Below are 18,302 nucleotides of genomic sequence, written 5' to 3' on the forward strand. Positions count from 1 at the left end.
GGACTGTGGTTTAAATCTTGCCCTGAAAGGTTCTGCTCTCATATGGATGTAGCAGGAGGTAGTTAATTTGATTTATTCAGATGCTTTCTGATCTTTCCTGCAGCTGTAACTATTGGTTACAAAACCATAGTTTTTATGGCAATTAATTCTCTAGCTCAGGCAAAGATGACCACTTCTAAGCACTCAAGCCAAACCCCTCCCACACACATAAGAGAAGCACAATTTTCAGGTCCAATGTCTTGGGATCTCCATGGCCCAGAAGCAATGTTAAACTGGGAATATCCCCTCTCTGGCAGTACATAGTTCTTGTATTTAATCCAGATAATTTGTGAGATAGCATATATTAAACCTGGCACTGGTTTTTATTAGTCCCCAGTGCAATTCTAGGAAGGGATTCAACATTTCAAGGCAAAAAAGAAGCACTTCTACTGCCAGCAATTAACAAACGATGGATGTTTGAACCTTGACGTGCCAGAGGCCAGCTTTTATTAGATGAGTTTCCAGGAAGGATGCAGAAGATGCAGCCTAAATGAATGTAGCCCATCACATGCCCCATGATTTATGACATGAATTCAACTCCACAAATGATGCTTTGGATCCCTCCCAGGGAGAAGTGCTCTGTATGATAATGTTATAGAGGCTTTTGCAGGTCCAGCTCGAGTCCTCCACTGAGCCCCACTGCAGTGTCTTTGTTGAATTACTAATAGCCCACAAATCACACATCACATTGCCCCGCTCTCACAGCAGTGAGCCCTAAGGACACGTTTTGTCCAGCCTGCTCACTGTGCACTGAGCATCCTTTGCAGCCATTCCACACTAGTGATTTTTACATCTCAAAATACTGCTAGAAGCACAATTTCCCACTCAGGCTCCAGATGGGACCCAGGAGATGCCGAATGTGAGTGGCTGCTTAAAACAAAGTCACACGTGGTCAGGAGGAATTCAGACCAGGAAATCCCTGCTTGTCTCCTGTGGCCAGCTATTCCATCTACTACAAGGAAGGTGTTTGGATATTAGCTCTGACTTCCACTTGCAAATATTCCAACATTTGCACCTTGCCTGTTCTGCTAGAGAGTCAGACAAGACCCAAGACTCAGAAATAAGCAGAGGGCTTGAAAAAGAAAAGCCTCTGCCTCCCTCTGTCAGACAGGTGCATGTACCAAGCCCTCTACTAGCCAGGGGAGGAGAGAGAACATCATCATTTTTTGCTGGGCAGCAGGAACTTGCTGGTGAATTAACCATACCCTCAATTCTATAGGGAATGGTAAGTAATTTATGCCCTAAGGAGTAGGGGGTTGCCGCATGCAGGGAGGAAAGGGAACAGGGCTGTGCATTCAGGCCACATTCAATGGGGGCTGTCAGATCTCTTCCATCTAAACCATTTCATCACACTGTTATTATTTACCAAGCCCTGTTTGTGCTTGGAGGGTTTACAAAGGGAAAGAGAAGAGGTCCAAACCCTATAATGCTCACCCCATAGCAGCAGGACCACCAAAGCCCCGCAGAGCTGGAGATGCCCCGGACTCCCTCCATCAAGCAGAGGTGCAGGGGGCTGCACAGATCCTTGGGCTCAGGGGCTGAAGGCTGTGAGGAAGGTGGGACACAAGGAGGACCCTGAGGAGTGAGGGTGGTCACTGCATAGATGCAGAGAGATTGATCTAGGCACAAAGCCAGTGAGGCAGAGGACAGCTGCTGGGAAAACCTGGCCAGCAGCAGGAGTCAAAGGGAATAGTGGTGAAGGGGGATGAGGTTTGAAGGTCATGATTCAAGAGCTCTCTGGTCTTGCGGGGGCTGAGAGAAGCCGAGTCTTGCATTTACCTGTGTCCAGGCACCAGCACTCGAGCACTACATGATGGTCCCAGTGGCAGCCACAGCCCAGGTGCTAATAGACAGAGCAGCAACCTGCCCCATGCAGCCCTCAGCCAAGCCCCAAACATCTACAGGAATCACCCTTCACCTCCATTTCTATCGCTGTCATCTGTTGGGGGAAAGGTAGGATTTGCAAAACGTGATGATTTTCCAAACCTTCCAACCAAAAGAAAAACTGCAATTAAATGCGAACAGAGGAGGTTCATTAGCTTACTTCTGAGGGCTGAGCATTGCCCTGTGGCATCTCCCCAAGGACTGCTCTCAGGGCTGGCCCATGGGAGCCGAATAGGGAGACTGAAGTGAAAGTTCAAGATATTCTGTGCACAAAAAGGCAGCATGGGGGCCAGCCCACAAAGATCAGGAATTACATACCTCCTCCAGACAAATTAAATGCGCTGTAGACGTCCCAGACCAACAGCAACTGGATTGTGCCCACACATAAAGCCATTTCCGTCTTAACTAGCAACGAGACTCAAAGAGGAGCCTCCAGAGCTGACAAATACCAAGCCTAACACACAGAGCTGGTCTCCACCGGAGGCCGGTGTAGACCATGTGTCACACACCAAGGGGTGCGCAGGACAGAGTTGACTATCTGTGATGCTGGGCTAGTGCATGAGAAGCAAAGCGCTAACTTAACTCTTTTATTTCTGCAACTTTCCCAGATTAGATCACAGTGAAAAGTCAATATGCCTTTTAATATCTTTTGCTTCGTACCATCTGAGGTATAATAGTAACACTCAAAAGGAAATGGCTCTGGAGATAAGTGAAATTCAGTCTTTACGTACTTTTAAAAGCTCTCAAGGGCAAAAGCCAAGTGGGGAGATGCCCAACAAAAACATCTAAACAGAACGGACACACTGGGCTGCTTGTAGCCCAGCTCCATCAGCTTTGATTTTTTTTTTTTTAAAGGGTGTCAAACTGTGGAGAAAGCTGTGCATTTACAGCTATGAAAGCAGCTGCTCTGTGGCAGGACCCCACAGTGCCGGGCGCTAGCTGTGAACTCACAGGTACCAGCTCGGGGATGCTGAGGAGTGCTGCGATGCTGCCGCGGCAGCGAGGTCGGCTGCGGGATGCCTAGGCAGCAACAGGCTCCTGCTGCCAGGGGGAGTGGGTTTGCACCAAACTAAATAATTCATTTCACAGGAGCAAGCCCAGGCCCTGCCGGTGCAGCACACACAGCGAGCCCACGCTCCCTGCTACTCACCCTGATAAGCACTGACACACTCATCCGCTTCACGCCAGACTTCCCTGCCCTTCGCAGAGATGCTGGTTTTTCCCAACGCTGGGGCTGCCTCCTGCACCAACCCAGAGCCCATCACATAGCTACCAAAAACATCACCTCCCAAAGCACCTGAGATGACACAGCTCCTCCACAGCAACCTGAAGGCACTTCTGAGGTCGAGGCAGGACAGAAACCTACTCCTGAGGCTCCCCATGCCCAAGGCAAAGGAGGGGACAAGTCCTGGCTCTGCCCCTGCAGGAAGGCAGGTGTGTGGAGCCGAGAGGTGCTGGCACCGTCCCTCCAGGCTGCTCTGAGCACCCCCAATGCCTGCACGCCTACAGACCTCCTTGGCTTTCCCATGGCCATGCCCGGAGAAGCCACCTCACAGACCTCCTGTTGAGAAATTATGCATGGCACATCCCTTCCCAGACCAAAGCCTGGCTCCCAGCCGGCCCACAAGATGAAGGGCTTTTCCTACACGTCAATAACGAATCTATGCTTTGGTTTTCCTATCCCTTCCCAAGGGGAGAGGTACCACACTGCTGCCAGAGGCTGGTCCCCTTCTCACAGCTCCCTGCGCTCACCTATTTTTGCCTTCACAGGCTCCAGAGCCGATGGTGCTTGGGAATGTCGGAGGGCTGCAGAGCTCTGAGGGACAGCTGCATCCTTCAGGGCTCCCATGGGCTGGGACAGGGAAAGGGAGCAAAAGAAAATGGAGGCTGGAAACTTCTGGAGGCTGAAGAATTTAATGGCCATAGATGAGTCTTCATTCCCTTTAAGAGGGCTGGACAAAATAACTCTCTTTGCATTTTTTTCTCACACACTACAAGAGCGAGCTGCTGGCTGACACTGTTTGGGCAGGGGGAAGCACACATAACCTGCCAGTGTGCCTACACGAAGGGGAGCAACAGGCTGAGCCTGACCCCATGCCCTCCTTTTGCACAGCTTGAAATGTGGCATAAATGACATAGGAAACGATGCCAGGGCTGACTACAGAGCTTGCGGGTGCCCAGACCCCCTGTGTCTGTCCCTGCTGGCCAGGCACCGGCTGCTGCCCGTGCCCTTGTGCTTGGCTCCCAGCCCGCACAGTAGCCAAGAGCAGCCCTTCTCTCCAGGCTGCCTCTGGGAGACAGAGCTGGGCTGTTTCGGTGACATGATCAGGCTGCAGTGATGTGGTGGCAGAGCCCCTGCCCCGGTGCTGCGCCTCGGCACTGGCACAAAGCACCACGGCCATCCGGAACTGGGGAATGCAGGACTTGAAAGGTCCCTGGTCACAAGGATCTTTGGCAAAGCCACCAAAGTGCCCAAAGTGTAATGCGAACACAAGCAGCTACTGAGGGTTTAATCTTTGTTTTGGTGCCTTTTTTTTTTTTTTTTTTAAAGAGTAAGTTTAAATAGAGACTGGAAAAAGCCTTCACTCAGCGGGGAAGGAAGAAAGCTTCCCCAAACAGAAGCTCTATGGAGTCTAAGTTTCCATTTAGAAACCATTAAGGCCAGCGTGTTCATACTTGAAAGTTAGACATCCTGTTCCAGGCTCAGCACGCTAAAATAAGTGACCCAATTTGCAGAGGTGCTGGGCTCCAGTAGCTTCCCTCTGACCTGGTGGCACCAAATAAAATTGACTCAATTCCTTTTTTCACAGGAAGAGTGATTATCATCTGAAAGACTCACGTGCTTTCCTCACCCTCCCCTCAGACAAATACGCATGTACATGGAAAAAAAAAAAAGGGAATAAGGGACGGTGTTAAAAGATTTCTTTGGTCCCTGGGATTCAAATACCCTGTTTTCTTCTCTTCAGTAAGTTCCAGTGCACACCTAGTTACAAAGCATTAAAAAACGTGTTGCTGTTGGACAAAAGCAAACCGAGATCCATCAACAGAGCCTCAAACTAAATTCCTGTTATGACGAAGGTGACAAAAGGGTATTTAGGGCCTGGTCTAGGGTGCTCTGAAGGACCAGGTGTCCCCCAAAATAATTGCACCCTCTGAGCAGTCCTTAAGCTAGCCACTCACAGAAAGTGAGTTTCTGCAGACTAAACTGTGAAGTTCATTTCAAATTTGGGTATTCTGAACTTGTTAAACACCATATTAAAAGTTTTCATCTCCAAGTTCCCAATATATGTTCACAGCACACTGTTGGATTTGCAATGAGGGCCCTTGAGGGATCCCTGCATTATCCCATCTTCGCATGTGTTAAAACCAGCTGTGAGCATTAGCACGGCCCATTGCACCCACAGCGCTGGCACGACCTTACAGTGAGGGTTATGCCCACTCCAGAATCGCAGCTGCAAAGCTGAGCCAGAGACACATCATCCCTCCTGCCAGCACAGGGGGTTTGGGATGGCACGCAGAGCCCCCAAGTCCCAACCACACTGAGCTCCTTGTGCCCCTCATGTTGGACCTGCTCTCCCCTGGGACCCAGAGACCACGGTCCCCTCAGGGAGCATCCTGCACGAGGCTGTGCACCACAGGCGCCCAGCACACAGCCACAGCCATGGCTGATTATAGCCTGATTAAGTCTTAATGAATTCTTCTGTCTAAATGAGCATCTGCAGCTAAGGAAGGAGCGGAAGCTCCTCTCCTCCCATCATGGCAAATGAAGCACCGAGGAGCTTACCCGCACGAGGCAGCTCTCCAGGGATGGCGGCGGCTTCTGCTTCGCTTCCACCTCCCACCCACCTGCACTCCCAGGGTACCCGGATAGGACCCCTGGTTCAGCCGTCCCCGGGTTTCCCTCTCATGCAGCCACCCGTGGGACGCTCCTTCCTGAAGCACGTCCTGAGGATGGCCAGCAGATCCCTGCCAGATCCCCAGCACCAGTCAGGACCAAGCTCAGGCAGGTCCCAGCCACGTAACACTCCAAACCATGGGGGAAGAGCCAGTGGAAAGCAGAGCCATGGGGATGCAAGGAGCACCCCTCCAGCAGTGGAGAAGGCAGGTGCTGCCGTGGCGGAGGGTGAAGGTCTTCCTGCCACCCCCAGGTTCTTCACAAGGAGCCACCTCCTCCACATTGGCTACATCCCTGCTGAAACCTGCCCCTGCTTGGCCCTGGCTGTCGCACCAATAAACTCTCCTCCTAGTCCTCCTCCTTTGCAACATGGCAGGGCCACATCCTCTGTTTTCAGTGGGTACTTTCCTGTTCTTCTTCACATTGTGCTGAGGGGGTCTCTCCTACCTATGTGACTTCAGACACTGCCTTTACAGCAGCAGCTACATCTCAGTTATGGCCAGTTTGGACACCAGCTTTGGTGCCTCTTTTTGTGCTGCTCCTGGGGCCCCTTTGGCAGCTCAACACCCCAAAACCAGCAGCGGGGTGCAGCTCCAGGGCCACAGTCTGTGCATTTGGGCTGGCTGGCAGGCAGCAGTTGGTAATCCAGCCGGACAGGAGCTAAGCTCAGTCCTTGAACTCCCCTTTTTAATTCCAACATTATCCCTTTCTGTACTAATGGGATGCGCCGGCAGGGTCAGCAAGCACTAGTGCACAGCCCCTGCCCGAGGGATTCATAACCTCAAGAGAAGGGGGAAAAGTCTTAGCAGTGAATAAAGAAACTAAAGAGAAAAAATGTCCTCAGCTGCCCATTCCTAAATGAACTCGGTTTGTTTTGGGAAGGAGCACTGAGAACGACTGACTCACCTCAGCCCAGTCCAGGCAGCGGGTGACAGCAAGACCTGGGATGCTCTGGGTGGGACAAGGGGAACCAACTCACCCAGCATCTGGGTCTTAAGGCACGAGTTTCCCCAGGAGACAAACAGAGAGGGGGAATTACTTTATAAAGCATTAACTGAGCCTTGGTTCCAGCTGGATGGCCAGAAAGGAAAGCCAGGTCCATCAGAAATATCGGTTGACTCCCAGGTCCAACGGGCAAAGGGCCGAGGGTGGGCACGATACTGGGTTTGGGGGAAGGAGAGCAGCTCAGTGCCTGGTTATAGCAGCTCAACTGGGTGATGACGGCAGGATCACCAGACGGAGGTGCCCAAGAAACAAGCTGAGAGGTGAAATCAGATGGAGGGAGATATATTAGGAACAGACACGCAGATTTACACATCGTGAGTGAGGAGGTGACAAACAGGTCTGTGGGATGGGAATCAAAACTCTCACAATGAGGGAGTGGAGTGTGATGAGGAGTGGTGGAGAGGGAAGACTCTCCTGGGACTCCGGCTGGCGGGAGGACATGCTGGAAGAGATGCTGGAGGTGGAGAGTGGGCAAGGGGACCACCAGTGACCGGGACCGAGCAGACAGATGGGGTCAGGAACAGACAAGCACCGCACTGAGCGAGGGAGCCAGACGCGAAGGGCAAGTTTCACTACAGTTGTATCTACATTTAGGTTGCCAAAAATACCTTTCACAGATTGGCTGTCTTTAATTAAAAGGATGTCTCCTGTGCTCCCGGCACGATGCAGAGCTCGTCCTGCCACGCAGGGCTCTGCATAGATGCTCTGTGGAGGGACTTGCCCGTGACCCCCCGCACCCTGACCGCAGGTCAGGCAGTGGTGCTTTCCCCCAAACGCCCCTCCACGGCACAGGCACAGAGCAAAGGAAGAAAACTTCACCCCCTTCTTGTTTTGGCTTCTCTCCTTCCCTCCAAACGTGGAGAACGCCTTCCTCCTCTCTCCTCCTCCACCTTCCAGTGCAAAGATTTAGCTAATTTCTTCTATGAATAGCACAGGAGTAGCCATAGCAACATCACCCTGCCAACCTCACCACCTCCACTGCCTCCGTGTCCCCGGCACCCTGTTCCTCTCACCCTCCCTCGCACCTCCCCAGGGAACATCTGGGGCTTCAGCCATTTCCCACGAAGCAACTGGCGTTTGGCTTCCCGCCTGCCCCCCTCAGTGCTCTCCCTCCTTCCTTCCAGCCGTGCCTGCCCATCGCTCGGAAACCCAGCCCAGACCCTCATAGCCTTCCCAAATCTCTTTCTTCGCCCCCACCACCCATGCCCAAAGAGCCAGGAGCCCCAAATCCAAGAGCATGCAAAGGCTCAGCAAAAGCTGATCCTTCCACCAAGATATGCCACCCTATGTTCACCTGCTCTGGGTAATTTCCCAGTGCATGGGAGGAACTATAACAAGCAACCTTTGTGCATGGAAAAACACTGCCTTCGGTGAAGCACTCACTGCAGAAGACAGGCCGGGGGGACCTGTCCCCCTCCTCCACCTGCCAGGCCATGAAATGCCTCTGCTGGGGGAGCCACGCAAGCCTGGCATGCTCCAGGCACTTGCAGGTGGTCACAGGCTCATTTCAATGCTGTTCTAATCCCTCCCCCTGCACCCTCCTGACCCCCCAAGAACAACAAAGGGGCTGCAGGAAGAGGAGACAGCAGGATGTTGCATTTTTGGCCAGGCGGGGTGAACAAACCTGGGGCGGCCCCGGTGGCAGAGGGTACTTCCCAACCACATGCTGCAGAACTGCACTGCCCCGCGCTCCTTCCCCAGCCATGAAAGGAGGTGCCTCTGCCCCAGTCACCCCAAATGCACACAAAAACACTGGTGAGACCCTTGGGAACCTCGTGGGAGGGCTCCGCTCTGGCCACTGTGCCCAACACCAGGGACCTTGGTGTGAACTAAGCCACAGGGCTGGACCTTCCCTGTGGGAGGGAAAGGTGCCGGCTGCTGCCGGACCCTCAGTGCAGGGAGCAGCACAGGGGAAGAGGGTCAGGCATGGCTGGGCAGCTCAGCGCTGCTGTACTGAGAGCCCGTGGGCGTCACTGTGCAGGGCAGAGGAGGGGTTTGAGCGCTCTGCTCCTCCGGCGCTGTGCATCAGGGATGCTCCCCTGGATCGTGCTGCCATTCCTCCCCCACAGCCGGGAGTCCTCCTCTCACCCTGGTCTGGCTGTGGAGGACCATACTCCCCTGTCAGCAAACAAGGGGGTTCAGCGACAAGCTGGCCAGAGAGATGGTGATGGGAACAATGGAGGATGGCAGTGACAGCAAGCACAGGGAGTGGGGACTAATGAACAGGGGACATGGATAGATAATGGAGAAGAAATGGAAGAGATCTCAGAGGAGAGATGAAAGCCAAAGCACAAAGAAATGAGAAATCCAGAGCTCAGAGATTTCCTCCCTCCCTATGGTCAGGATTAGGGGTTCTCAGTTACTGGCATTGCCTGAGCAAGCTAATTTGTGTCCTAGAGAAGGGGAGAGGCACAAGGAGAGAACTGACAGGGCACCGGAGGTGGGAGGAGGTGCGGGTTGATGTTAGGACTGTGCCGTGTGTGGGGCAGCACGTGTGGGCACATCTCACATGCTGCAGAGCTGCACGCAGGGCCTGTGAGCACGCATGATGTCAGAGAACATACACCACCATATGCAACCGTGAGCACGTTTCCGATGACAGAGCATCCACACACGCGGCCGCGCCAGCGCATACAGCCAGTGAACACTCCTCTGCTTGCATGAAGAAGTAAGGGGTGAAAAAAGGCTTAAATGAGAGGCGGAGAAGCTCTGGGGGAGGTGAACAGATCCCTGCTTTCCCAGGGAAGCCTCCTGGCCCACACATCCCTTCCCACCTTTGCTGCTGGAAGTACTTCCAGAGACAGGGAGCTCATTTAAAGGGGCAGCCCTGAAAAATGGCACCCTACCTCTAGCTGAGGCTCTCGAGGACACGGAAGCTGCCTTCTCAGCTCCTGTGAATTAGACCAGCTTCACATCTGCAGCATCTGGACAAATCTACCCAGAGCCCAACATCTCCCAGCTACCCAGAGCCAAACCAGTCTGCTTGGGCACAAGCCATGCCCAGCTGTTTCCATTTTACCACCTTTTGTCCCTCTGCTCGCCACTGGACTGGGAAGAACATGGATTCCTGATGGCTCAGGCATTTTGCACCCTCGGATCAGAAGGGGAACATTGCTAAGGTATTTGCTGCAAAGCTTTACTCATTGCATACATTTGCTACACACCAGGGGACAATCCTGCCTGCTCTGATAGAGGCAGCGCACATACCACACACGTCATATTCTACATGCAGACCCTGCTATGCTCACGTAGCCTCACACATTGGCATCCTCTGTTGCTTGCAACGCCGTGAGGAGCTTTTGATTTTTTTTTTTTTTCCCCATCTTCAGAAAGGCTAAGGCCGAGCAGAGATTCCCAGCATGGACTTCCAGAGCAGCTCAAGCCCCGGGGCTCCGTGGCAACACCACAGAGACAATGATTTCTCTTCCACCATTGCAAAAACATGAAAGGCTCCCCTGCCCAGCCTGCTACAGCAGCAATGCAGCTGGCATCGCTTCCTTCCCAGCCTGCTTGCGATCATCTTACTAGGAACCCTGGGCCGAATCTTTCACGCAAGCAGGAGTGGAAAGGAGGGAGCAGACATGCTTCAATTCCCTGCTCCTACCCAGCTCCCCGAGCTTGCTGCTCTGGATGGAGGGAAGGAAAGAGATAGCAAAGGAAAGATGGAAGAATGCTTGCCAGGAATCAGCAGGCAAGAGAGAGCTGAGGCTGATTTTGATGCAAAGAATGCAGAGAAAGAGACAGAAAGCAGGACCAGGCTGATAGGAAGGTGGCTGGGTTTTTGGGTGCTTTCTGTAAACATCATCTGAGTGTATCAGCTTTGAATCTAATTATTTCAGCCAGAGCTACAGACTGAGACAGTAATGAAGAAAAAACAGGGGAAGAGAAGAAGAGGGTTGTGTTTTCTGAGGGGAAGGGAGGAGAGAATTCCCATTGATTCCCGTGTGTCTGCCTGCTACAGCATCTTGAAATAATAATTAGAAAGATCAATAAGAAATCATGTGAGGTTTGAAGATAATGAATGAAAGAGGCAGAAGCAAATTGAAATGCCTTTCTCTAAAGCAGGGCAAATTGTTTTTCAGGCAGGGTCTAGCCTCCATTTTAATGCTTTGCAAACAGCTACAACCATTTTCTAAGCTGGCTTGTGGGTTCAGGACAAGACTGGTCTTTCCATTTAGGGGAGAAATAGAGACACAGCCTGAGAATGGGTCCTGGAGGAGAACACTAATAAAATGAATGTGTGTGGGAAGAAATGGAGGCAGTGAAATGGGGCAGAAAGCACACAGCATGCCAGTGACCAGAGCAGGGTTACGTAATAATCTCGGGGAGCAGGGACGTAGCAGCAAAGTGAGGAAACCACAACTCAGTGGAGAGTGGGTGCCAGTTTGGGAGTGCTGGCAAGCAGCACCTTAAGCCCATGAGGCTGCCTGGCAGGCAATGCGCCCCACGCCTGCTAAACACAGTATGATGGGATGCCCTCGACACTGTTAGGGCTTCAGGCAATAGCATCGTAAGCAGCGAGAACCTCAGGTGAGGTGTCTGAAAAACATCACACCCAACGCCTGCCTTGTGCCGAGCAAGACCCAGCTGAGCCCCGGGGATGCTGCTTGGATGCAGAGCTCCCACGCTGGGCAGGACCACGGTGGCCAGCCTGAGCAACAGCGATGCCAACCTGAGCGACGCTGGCAGCCAGCCTGAGCGATGATGATGGTCAACTGGAACAACACCAGCGTCCAGCCTCAGCAATGCCAGTATCCCCCCTGGCCGCCCGCGACACCCCAGGGGTGACAGCACACCCTGCCACGACCCCGTCACTCTCCCCCATCGGCCGCCCGCCCCGTCCCATCCCGTCCCGCACCGGGAAGCCGCTGCCCAGGGCTGGCCCGTACCTGCTCGTACCAGTCGCGGCTCGAACACGTGCACTCGGGCCACCAGCCCGGGCCGCTCCCGTTCACCTTGGGTGCGCTCTTCCCCGGCGGCGGCGGCGGCGGCTTCAGGGCGGCGGGTTCGCGGGCGGGGGGCCCCAGCTTGGCCTTGCCGCGGGCGGCGGGCGCGGCCCCCCCGGGCGCGGGCAGGGTCTGCGAGCCGTACCCGCCGTAGCCGTACTGCTCGTGCTGCCACTCGCCGTAGGAGGGGGGCTCCATGCGCCGCAGGGCCGCCATCCGCGTCACCTCGTAGCACTCGGGGCACTTGCAGCAGTGGTGGTGCTTGTGCATCGCTGCCCTCACACCATAGAGCCGGCAGGGAGGGAGGGAAAGAGGGAGGGAGGCGGCGCGGAGGGAGGGATGCTCGGGGGGCGGCAGCGGCCCCCGCCCCGCGCAAGGCGCGCCTGCCGCCTACTCGTCCGCTCGGCGCCCCCGGCCCCGCGGGCGGGAGAGGGGGAAGGAGGAGGGAAGGGAGGAGGGGGGGGGTTACAGCGCGTCGATCTCCGCGGGGGCGCGCCGCGGCATCGCCTGCAGCGCCGCTCAGTCCCGCGGCCGCTCCCGGTGCGGGGCGCGGGGCAACGGCTCCGCCCCGCTTCGCTGCATGGGGCAGCTCAGCCCGGTTCGGTTTAGCCCAGTCCGGCTACGGTTTAACCTGGTCCGGCTCAGCTGAGCCCGGTCTGGCGCGGCTCGGGAACGCGGAGCGCGGCACCTGCGGCGGCGCGAGGCATCCCTCGTCTCCTCCTCCCTCCTCGGCGGCCAATCCGCGCCGGCGGAACCTCCGCGCCCCGCCCCGGCGCTGAGCGCGGCGGCTGCGGGGGAGCCGCTCGCCGTGCGCCGCGGCCGCGCTGGCCCCCACCGGGCGGGGCAGTTCCCGGGCAGCGGGTCTAAAACCCGGCCCCGGGGGGTACCTGCATTGCTCCCCGGCAACCTACGCTGGCGGAATCCAGCAAGAACAGAAATTCTCCGCTCAACAGCCTCATTCATCACCTGCGGTGCCCTCACCGCATCCCCAGGTGCACCAGGCAGCTCTTGTGCAGCTCTGTTCCTCTAGCCCCAGCACGGCGGTGGGCGGCCCCGCCAGCTCTGTCGTTGTCACCAAGAGGTGTTCATTTCAGCTGTGAACCACGCTGGAGTATGAAATCATTCTTCCAGACCTGAACCGTGGGCACTAGCCCGGCAGCAGCATCTCTGTTGTATCCCCACATCAGCTCTCATCCTGCTTTGCTGGAAATGTTACTGCATGCTCCAGCACAGCACCCCGGGGATGCTGCCGTTGCCAAGTGAGCCATGGGTGAGTGCAGAAACCTCAAGGGCCTTTGCTGGGCCTTCCACCACCGCCATCAGGGGATGGTAAAAGAAGAGCAGAAATGACATCTGGTGCAGCAGGGCGAGGGCTCTGCTCCCTGTGCAGCTCAGGCAGCCCCTCACCTCTTGCACAGAGTGCGAGACTAGAAGTTCAGAAGCGAGTCATCATGACAAATTGAAGGATAGAACGAAAAACCATTACAAAAAACCACTTCTGTTCAGTCAGAACCTGAACCTGGCCTCCTAATGCTTAAGCGTTATAATAAACACTAGAGTGGGTGAAGAATTATTGGAAGAAACGGTACATAAATATGTAGAAGAGCAACAAAAGGTACACGATAAGGCTTCCATGGGATATGGGTAAAGGAATGAGACAGAAGTGGGAGAGGGCCACAAGTTGAGCTGCAAGATGTGGTGGTTCAACACCCCAATTCAGGCTGCAAGATCTGCAGGCTCCTGCTGGCCTCGTGCATCCAGCACAACACGGCCCTGCCCACCAGCAGGGCCGCAGGAAGAGGAAGCGTGTGACAGCTGGACAGATGAATGCCCCTGCCCGCTCCGTGCTGCTTTAGCTCTTTAAACTGCAACGCAAAATTACTTCTGCATTTGACCACTGCAAACAGAGGTGTTCCTGCAGTGTTTGCTCCCAAGTGGTCAAGTGAAATATTAATAGTTGCTCCTGGATGAAGGGGAAGAAGACACCCCATAATCGGGATCTGCATTGTCTCCAAGCCCCATGGTCTTCACCATGTGGTGCAGAGCCTGTACTCTTCAGCACTGCCTGCACTTCATTGCCTCTGGGCTGCTCAAGTTACCTCCATCACAGGTTGGAGCCTATGATCACGTGCTGCTCCATGCTTCATGCCATGGAACAGTGCTGTGGCTCAGATACATTACATTGAAATTTCCCCAGCTGCAAGCTTAGGGCAGTCATAATGTTTGTGGACAAGCAAGTCTATAGAGCCTGTCCCCACAATGCTGGCCTGGAGCAACCGAGCACAGCTCTACTGCTGAGCCCTGAAAAACAGCTCCACAGGTGAGGCTCACCCTGCTGCTCCGAGGGGCTCTCACTGATGAGCAGTCACTTATGGGACCCAGGTGCATTGTGGCACTGACCCAAAGACCCAGAGATGCAGCAAGACAAAGCAATGGCTGCATGTAAGAAAGTGCTTCTAACCTGCAGGGCTCAGTGCCACAGGACACTGCAGACCCCAGAAGCTCACTGAGGCGCAGAAGGATTGGATGCCTCCATGCAAAGCGAGCTTGTTAAGAGTTATTTTAATCAATGAAAACTGTGTTTGTGTGCATGGAAGGAAAGCATGTAGTGTTGGCATTAATAGAGAACTTCACACTTCAGGCTTTAAGAAATTAAGATCACTTCCACATCTACTGCTTCTTGTGCCATCTCCCACAGCACATGGTGCTGGCCCTGCAGGAGGACGCTGGGCTGACAAGCCCTGTGCTCCGGGGAGATGCTGTGCCTCCTGGGCAGCCAGGTGGGACCAGGGGGCTGGGGGTGTCCGCCATGGGGAGAGGGCATCTTGTAGCAGTGAGAGCGGAGGTGGGAATGAGGGGAGGGCCTGGGCAGGGATGAAGCTGAGGAAGGGACTTACTGCACCAAAGCAGAGCAATAAGGCTTGTAGACACAGGCAGGTGGCCAGTGTTTCCCACATGAGAGTAAAAGGACATGAAGTCCATCTTGGCTACCCACTGTCTCCCACCCTTCAGCACCTCTGAGATCTGAGTCACTTCATCAACGAGATGTTCCTACAATCTGTAACACAACCATAACTAATTACTGCTCCAGCCCAGCTGCAAACCTCCTTCCCATGGCAGTTCTCACCCTGGGATGGCACGGTTCGGCTGCAAGGACCATGCAGTGTGTAGAGCCCCACTGGCCACCCAGTGAGGCCCTCTCCACTACCATGGGCTTCCATCAAAGCCATGTTTGGGTCAAGGTCAGGCAGAAGACCCATGTCTGGAAGCATCTGACTTCAGTGGGAGGAGGGCATTGGGGGAGGACTCATGCAGAGTTTGTAACCCTAACTGCTCACACCTGCCCCCCTCCAGACATGTCTCCTCCTTTCACTCAGTCCCATGGTGGGGGCAGCCAGGGACATGGGTGTTCACTTAGGGGAGAAGTGCAAAAGCAAAGGACAAGACCTGTTAGGGAAAAACACTTTAATAAGGAGCTGATTGACCAATTAAGAGAAGCATTTGATTTTTTTCCCCCATAGCAGATTGGAGTGTGTCCTCCACAAGGAAGGTCTCTGGTCCTCTCCCTGCCTGGTCTCTGGCAGCCCCACAGGGGGGGTAGTCATGCAATGGGTATCCCCACATGGGAAACAGCCTGGCCACCAGCCCTGGCATTCCAACACCACTGCCTCCACCCCATGCTGCTCACCAGCTCGCAAACTCAGGAACGGCTCCATGATCTAAGAAACCTTCTTCTGCTTCCCCCAGCTCTATCAGTGCCTCATCGCCACCTGCCAACGGAGTGGCCTTGAGCCTCAACTAGTGCAGCTCTGACGGAGCCCTTCCCCACCTGCTGGCAGTTCCCATCCTGAAAACCTGCATGTCCCAATTTAGCTGCCACAAGAGTTGTTTAATTCCTACTCATTTGTAGTGAACTGCATCTGCTGCCTGCTAGCCCCAATTAAAAGGACAAAAAAAACCAAAACAAAAAACCCTGGTTGCTGCTGCCTGCAACACTCCCTAATGCTGCGTAGGGCTTGGGCCATGTTATTGAGCTCATCCTGCACTTCTCCAGCTTGCTTCGGTGAGTAGTGGCGTTTTGGCTACTGGGAGTGGCACTGCCAGAGCCCAGACAGCGTGGACACCTGCTGTGGGGTGCCCAGGCGTGGGTCTGGCAGGGCAGGCGCAGTGCCCAGCACCTCCAGGCAGCTGTGGGCATCTCACCCCAGTGATGTGGGCATTGAGCAGAGCTAAAGGACCTGGGACCTGATTTCTCGGCAGGTGCCTTCATGGAGGTAGGTGATTCAAGGAAACCAAGAGCTCTTTTATCCTCTACCCTCTTCCTACTAGAAGCCTGCCTGTCTTATTTAAATTCAGCTTTGGCAGCTGCACTTTTCACAGGTGCTAATTTCAGCAAATTGCCAAGAAATCCCCGGAGATGGTGCTATTTACATGGAACGAAGGTGGCACGGAGCTACGTTTTATCTGGTGTTGCCGGCATTTCAGCCCCTGTTGTAGCCTCCTTCCTCTCACATGAAGTCCTGCGGGAAGAGGAAGGCAAGTGTGAGGGACCAGGAGCTGGGGGTTTGTTGCACCTACAGCCTTTCTAGGATCAGAAGACAGGGCAGGCTGAAGGCAGGCAGGTCCTTGTAGAGATGGCAGTCACATGAGCGCCATCGTGCTGCCCCTTGCCTTTAGCCCAAGCAGGAGCTGGGTCCTTCCAGGGGAACCGAAGCCACATATTAGCTCTGAGCCTGGGTGCTCATGGGGAAGGTGTCATCTTTGTAATGACATCCATGCTGGGGGAGGAGATGTGGGACACTTTGGCATGGGGGAGGTACCTTTCTCCACCACAATCACCTGCAAAAAGCTACCCAATGCCCACTGTGCAAGGGAGGCAGCAGGGTCTGCGGCCACCCAGCTGAGGACGGGGGGGAGAGGAGCACCAGGAGGTAAATGCATGGGGGGAAGCAGGCCACAGCAAAGGGAGGAACCAAGCAAACTTGGTTTAATCCATCAGTTTGTTCCTTAGCGCTACCACAGACCCCCATCCAGCAGAGATTTGCTATTTGCTGTGTTTGGGGCTTGTCGAATGGAACTTGAACAGGCAGAGCCAGCTGCACAGCTATGGGCAAATGGGGCCGGCAGTTCCTGTGAGTGTTGAAGGGTTTGCGCAGTCACGAGTGAGTGGGACAGGGCAGGATAATGAACATCTCACGCTGAGACTGTTCCTCCCTGCCACCGGCAGCAGTTCACGCTGGGAAATGTGCAACTGGGATAATAATAACTAGGCATACCAAGGGACTGATAGCTCTCAGCAGTCTCAGGGCAGTTGCCAAAGAAATTATTCTCCTCCAGGGCAAAACCATTTTCATTTTGTTAATGATCCCTGATACGTTGCCCACTGCTACTACACAGTTCCTGTATCCTCGCTTGTGGCAGAAATGATGCGAGGGTCTTCAATAAACACCACCAGTCGCTTTCTGCAATTGGAATTATGGCCAACGTAACATCTTCCATGGCTACTCTGGCAGAGGAGAGAAGGTCCCTGCAGCAGAGCCATGTTCCCTCTCTATAAAGGAGAGCCTGGAGGCTCTATTTAATAGCAATCAACTGCAGCAGGCTTTATGGATTTCCTGACAGCCTCACAACGCCCACTGCCGCTCTCCCTATCACCTGGCAGGGAGGCTCCTGCCTTGTGCCGGAGCACTTGGAGCATGGGCTGGCTGTGGGCTGCCTTCCCAGGGAGCCCTGCTGCTGCGCGGGCATAGCAATTACGGCACTGCCATGTCCTGTGGTCTGTGGTGCCCAGTCCTTGTGTGTGCCTCACGGCCTTTAGAATAACGCACATTTCTAGCCTAATGGAGAAGAGGGAAGGATTGAAAATGTGACCAGGACACAACTTCACCACTTCCAGCCAGAGTCAGAGCGAGGTATTTCAAAGTCTCATATCTTTAAGAGAATGGGTTGATATTGTTTTGGTCCTGTACCTTGATCTCCAGACGGTTGTGCCTAGTGTCACCCCACCAGACATCCTGTTCCTCTGCAATTTTCACTAGTCCCAAGCTGTCCCTGGGTATGCTTACACACTCAGACTTAGCGGCAGCCGAATATGCCCCACTCATGCTGTACAAGGCTGTTGGAGGTCTCCTGGACAGCCCTGCCTAAGGTGATGTGTCCTTGGGGCCACAAAGCCCCACGAGCCAGGTCTCGCAGGTTCCTCATCAGGAGCCATCCTTGCAGGAACCAGTCCCACCCTCGGAGTGGGTCAACATGTGGCTCTAAAAGTGCTGCAAGGGCTCACTCAGCACCACTCTGCTCAGATCTGTAGCTGCCCTGGGCAGCACAGATGTGCCCAAAGGGACCTTGCCCAACATCCAGGCCCAGGGATATCCTTTCCTCGATTATTCCAACCCTGTGTGGGGGATGAGAAGGAGAACTCTGTGGGTCCACACTTTCTCTCTTTTGCCTGGCCAGCCCTGCTCCAGCCTGCCCCTTCCAGACAGAGCAAAGCCCATTCAGCAGCTCCCGCAGCCCCCAGCCAGTGGCTCACG

At 54.5% G+C, this 18,302-nt stretch overlaps 1 protein-coding gene across 6 annotated transcripts in view; it reads right to left on the reverse strand.

The window, feature by feature from the left end:
* DLG3 (discs large MAGUK scaffold protein 3) overlaps positions 1-18,302 on the reverse strand; it is a 78,567-nt gene that overhangs the window by 40,744 nt on the left and 19,521 nt on the right. For 4 of the 6 annotated variants that reach the window (XM_065643594.1, XM_065643593.1, XM_065643592.1 and 1 more), the window contains exon 1: positions 11,713-12,039. The exons of the other annotated variants lie outside the window; for them this stretch is intronic. In XM_065643594.1, coding sequence (XP_065499666.1) covers positions 11,713-12,039 — 327 coding nt within the window. Of the gene's footprint in view, positions 1-11,712; positions 12,040-18,302 lie in introns of those variants that run through there. 6 annotated transcript variants of the gene reach the window in all.

The sequence above is a fragment of the Caloenas nicobarica genome, chromosome 12, assembly GCF_036013445.1.
Source record: "Caloenas nicobarica isolate bCalNic1 chromosome 12, bCalNic1.hap1, whole genome shotgun sequence".
Taxonomy (NCBI): domain Eukaryota; kingdom Metazoa; phylum Chordata; class Aves; order Columbiformes; family Columbidae; genus Caloenas; species Caloenas nicobarica.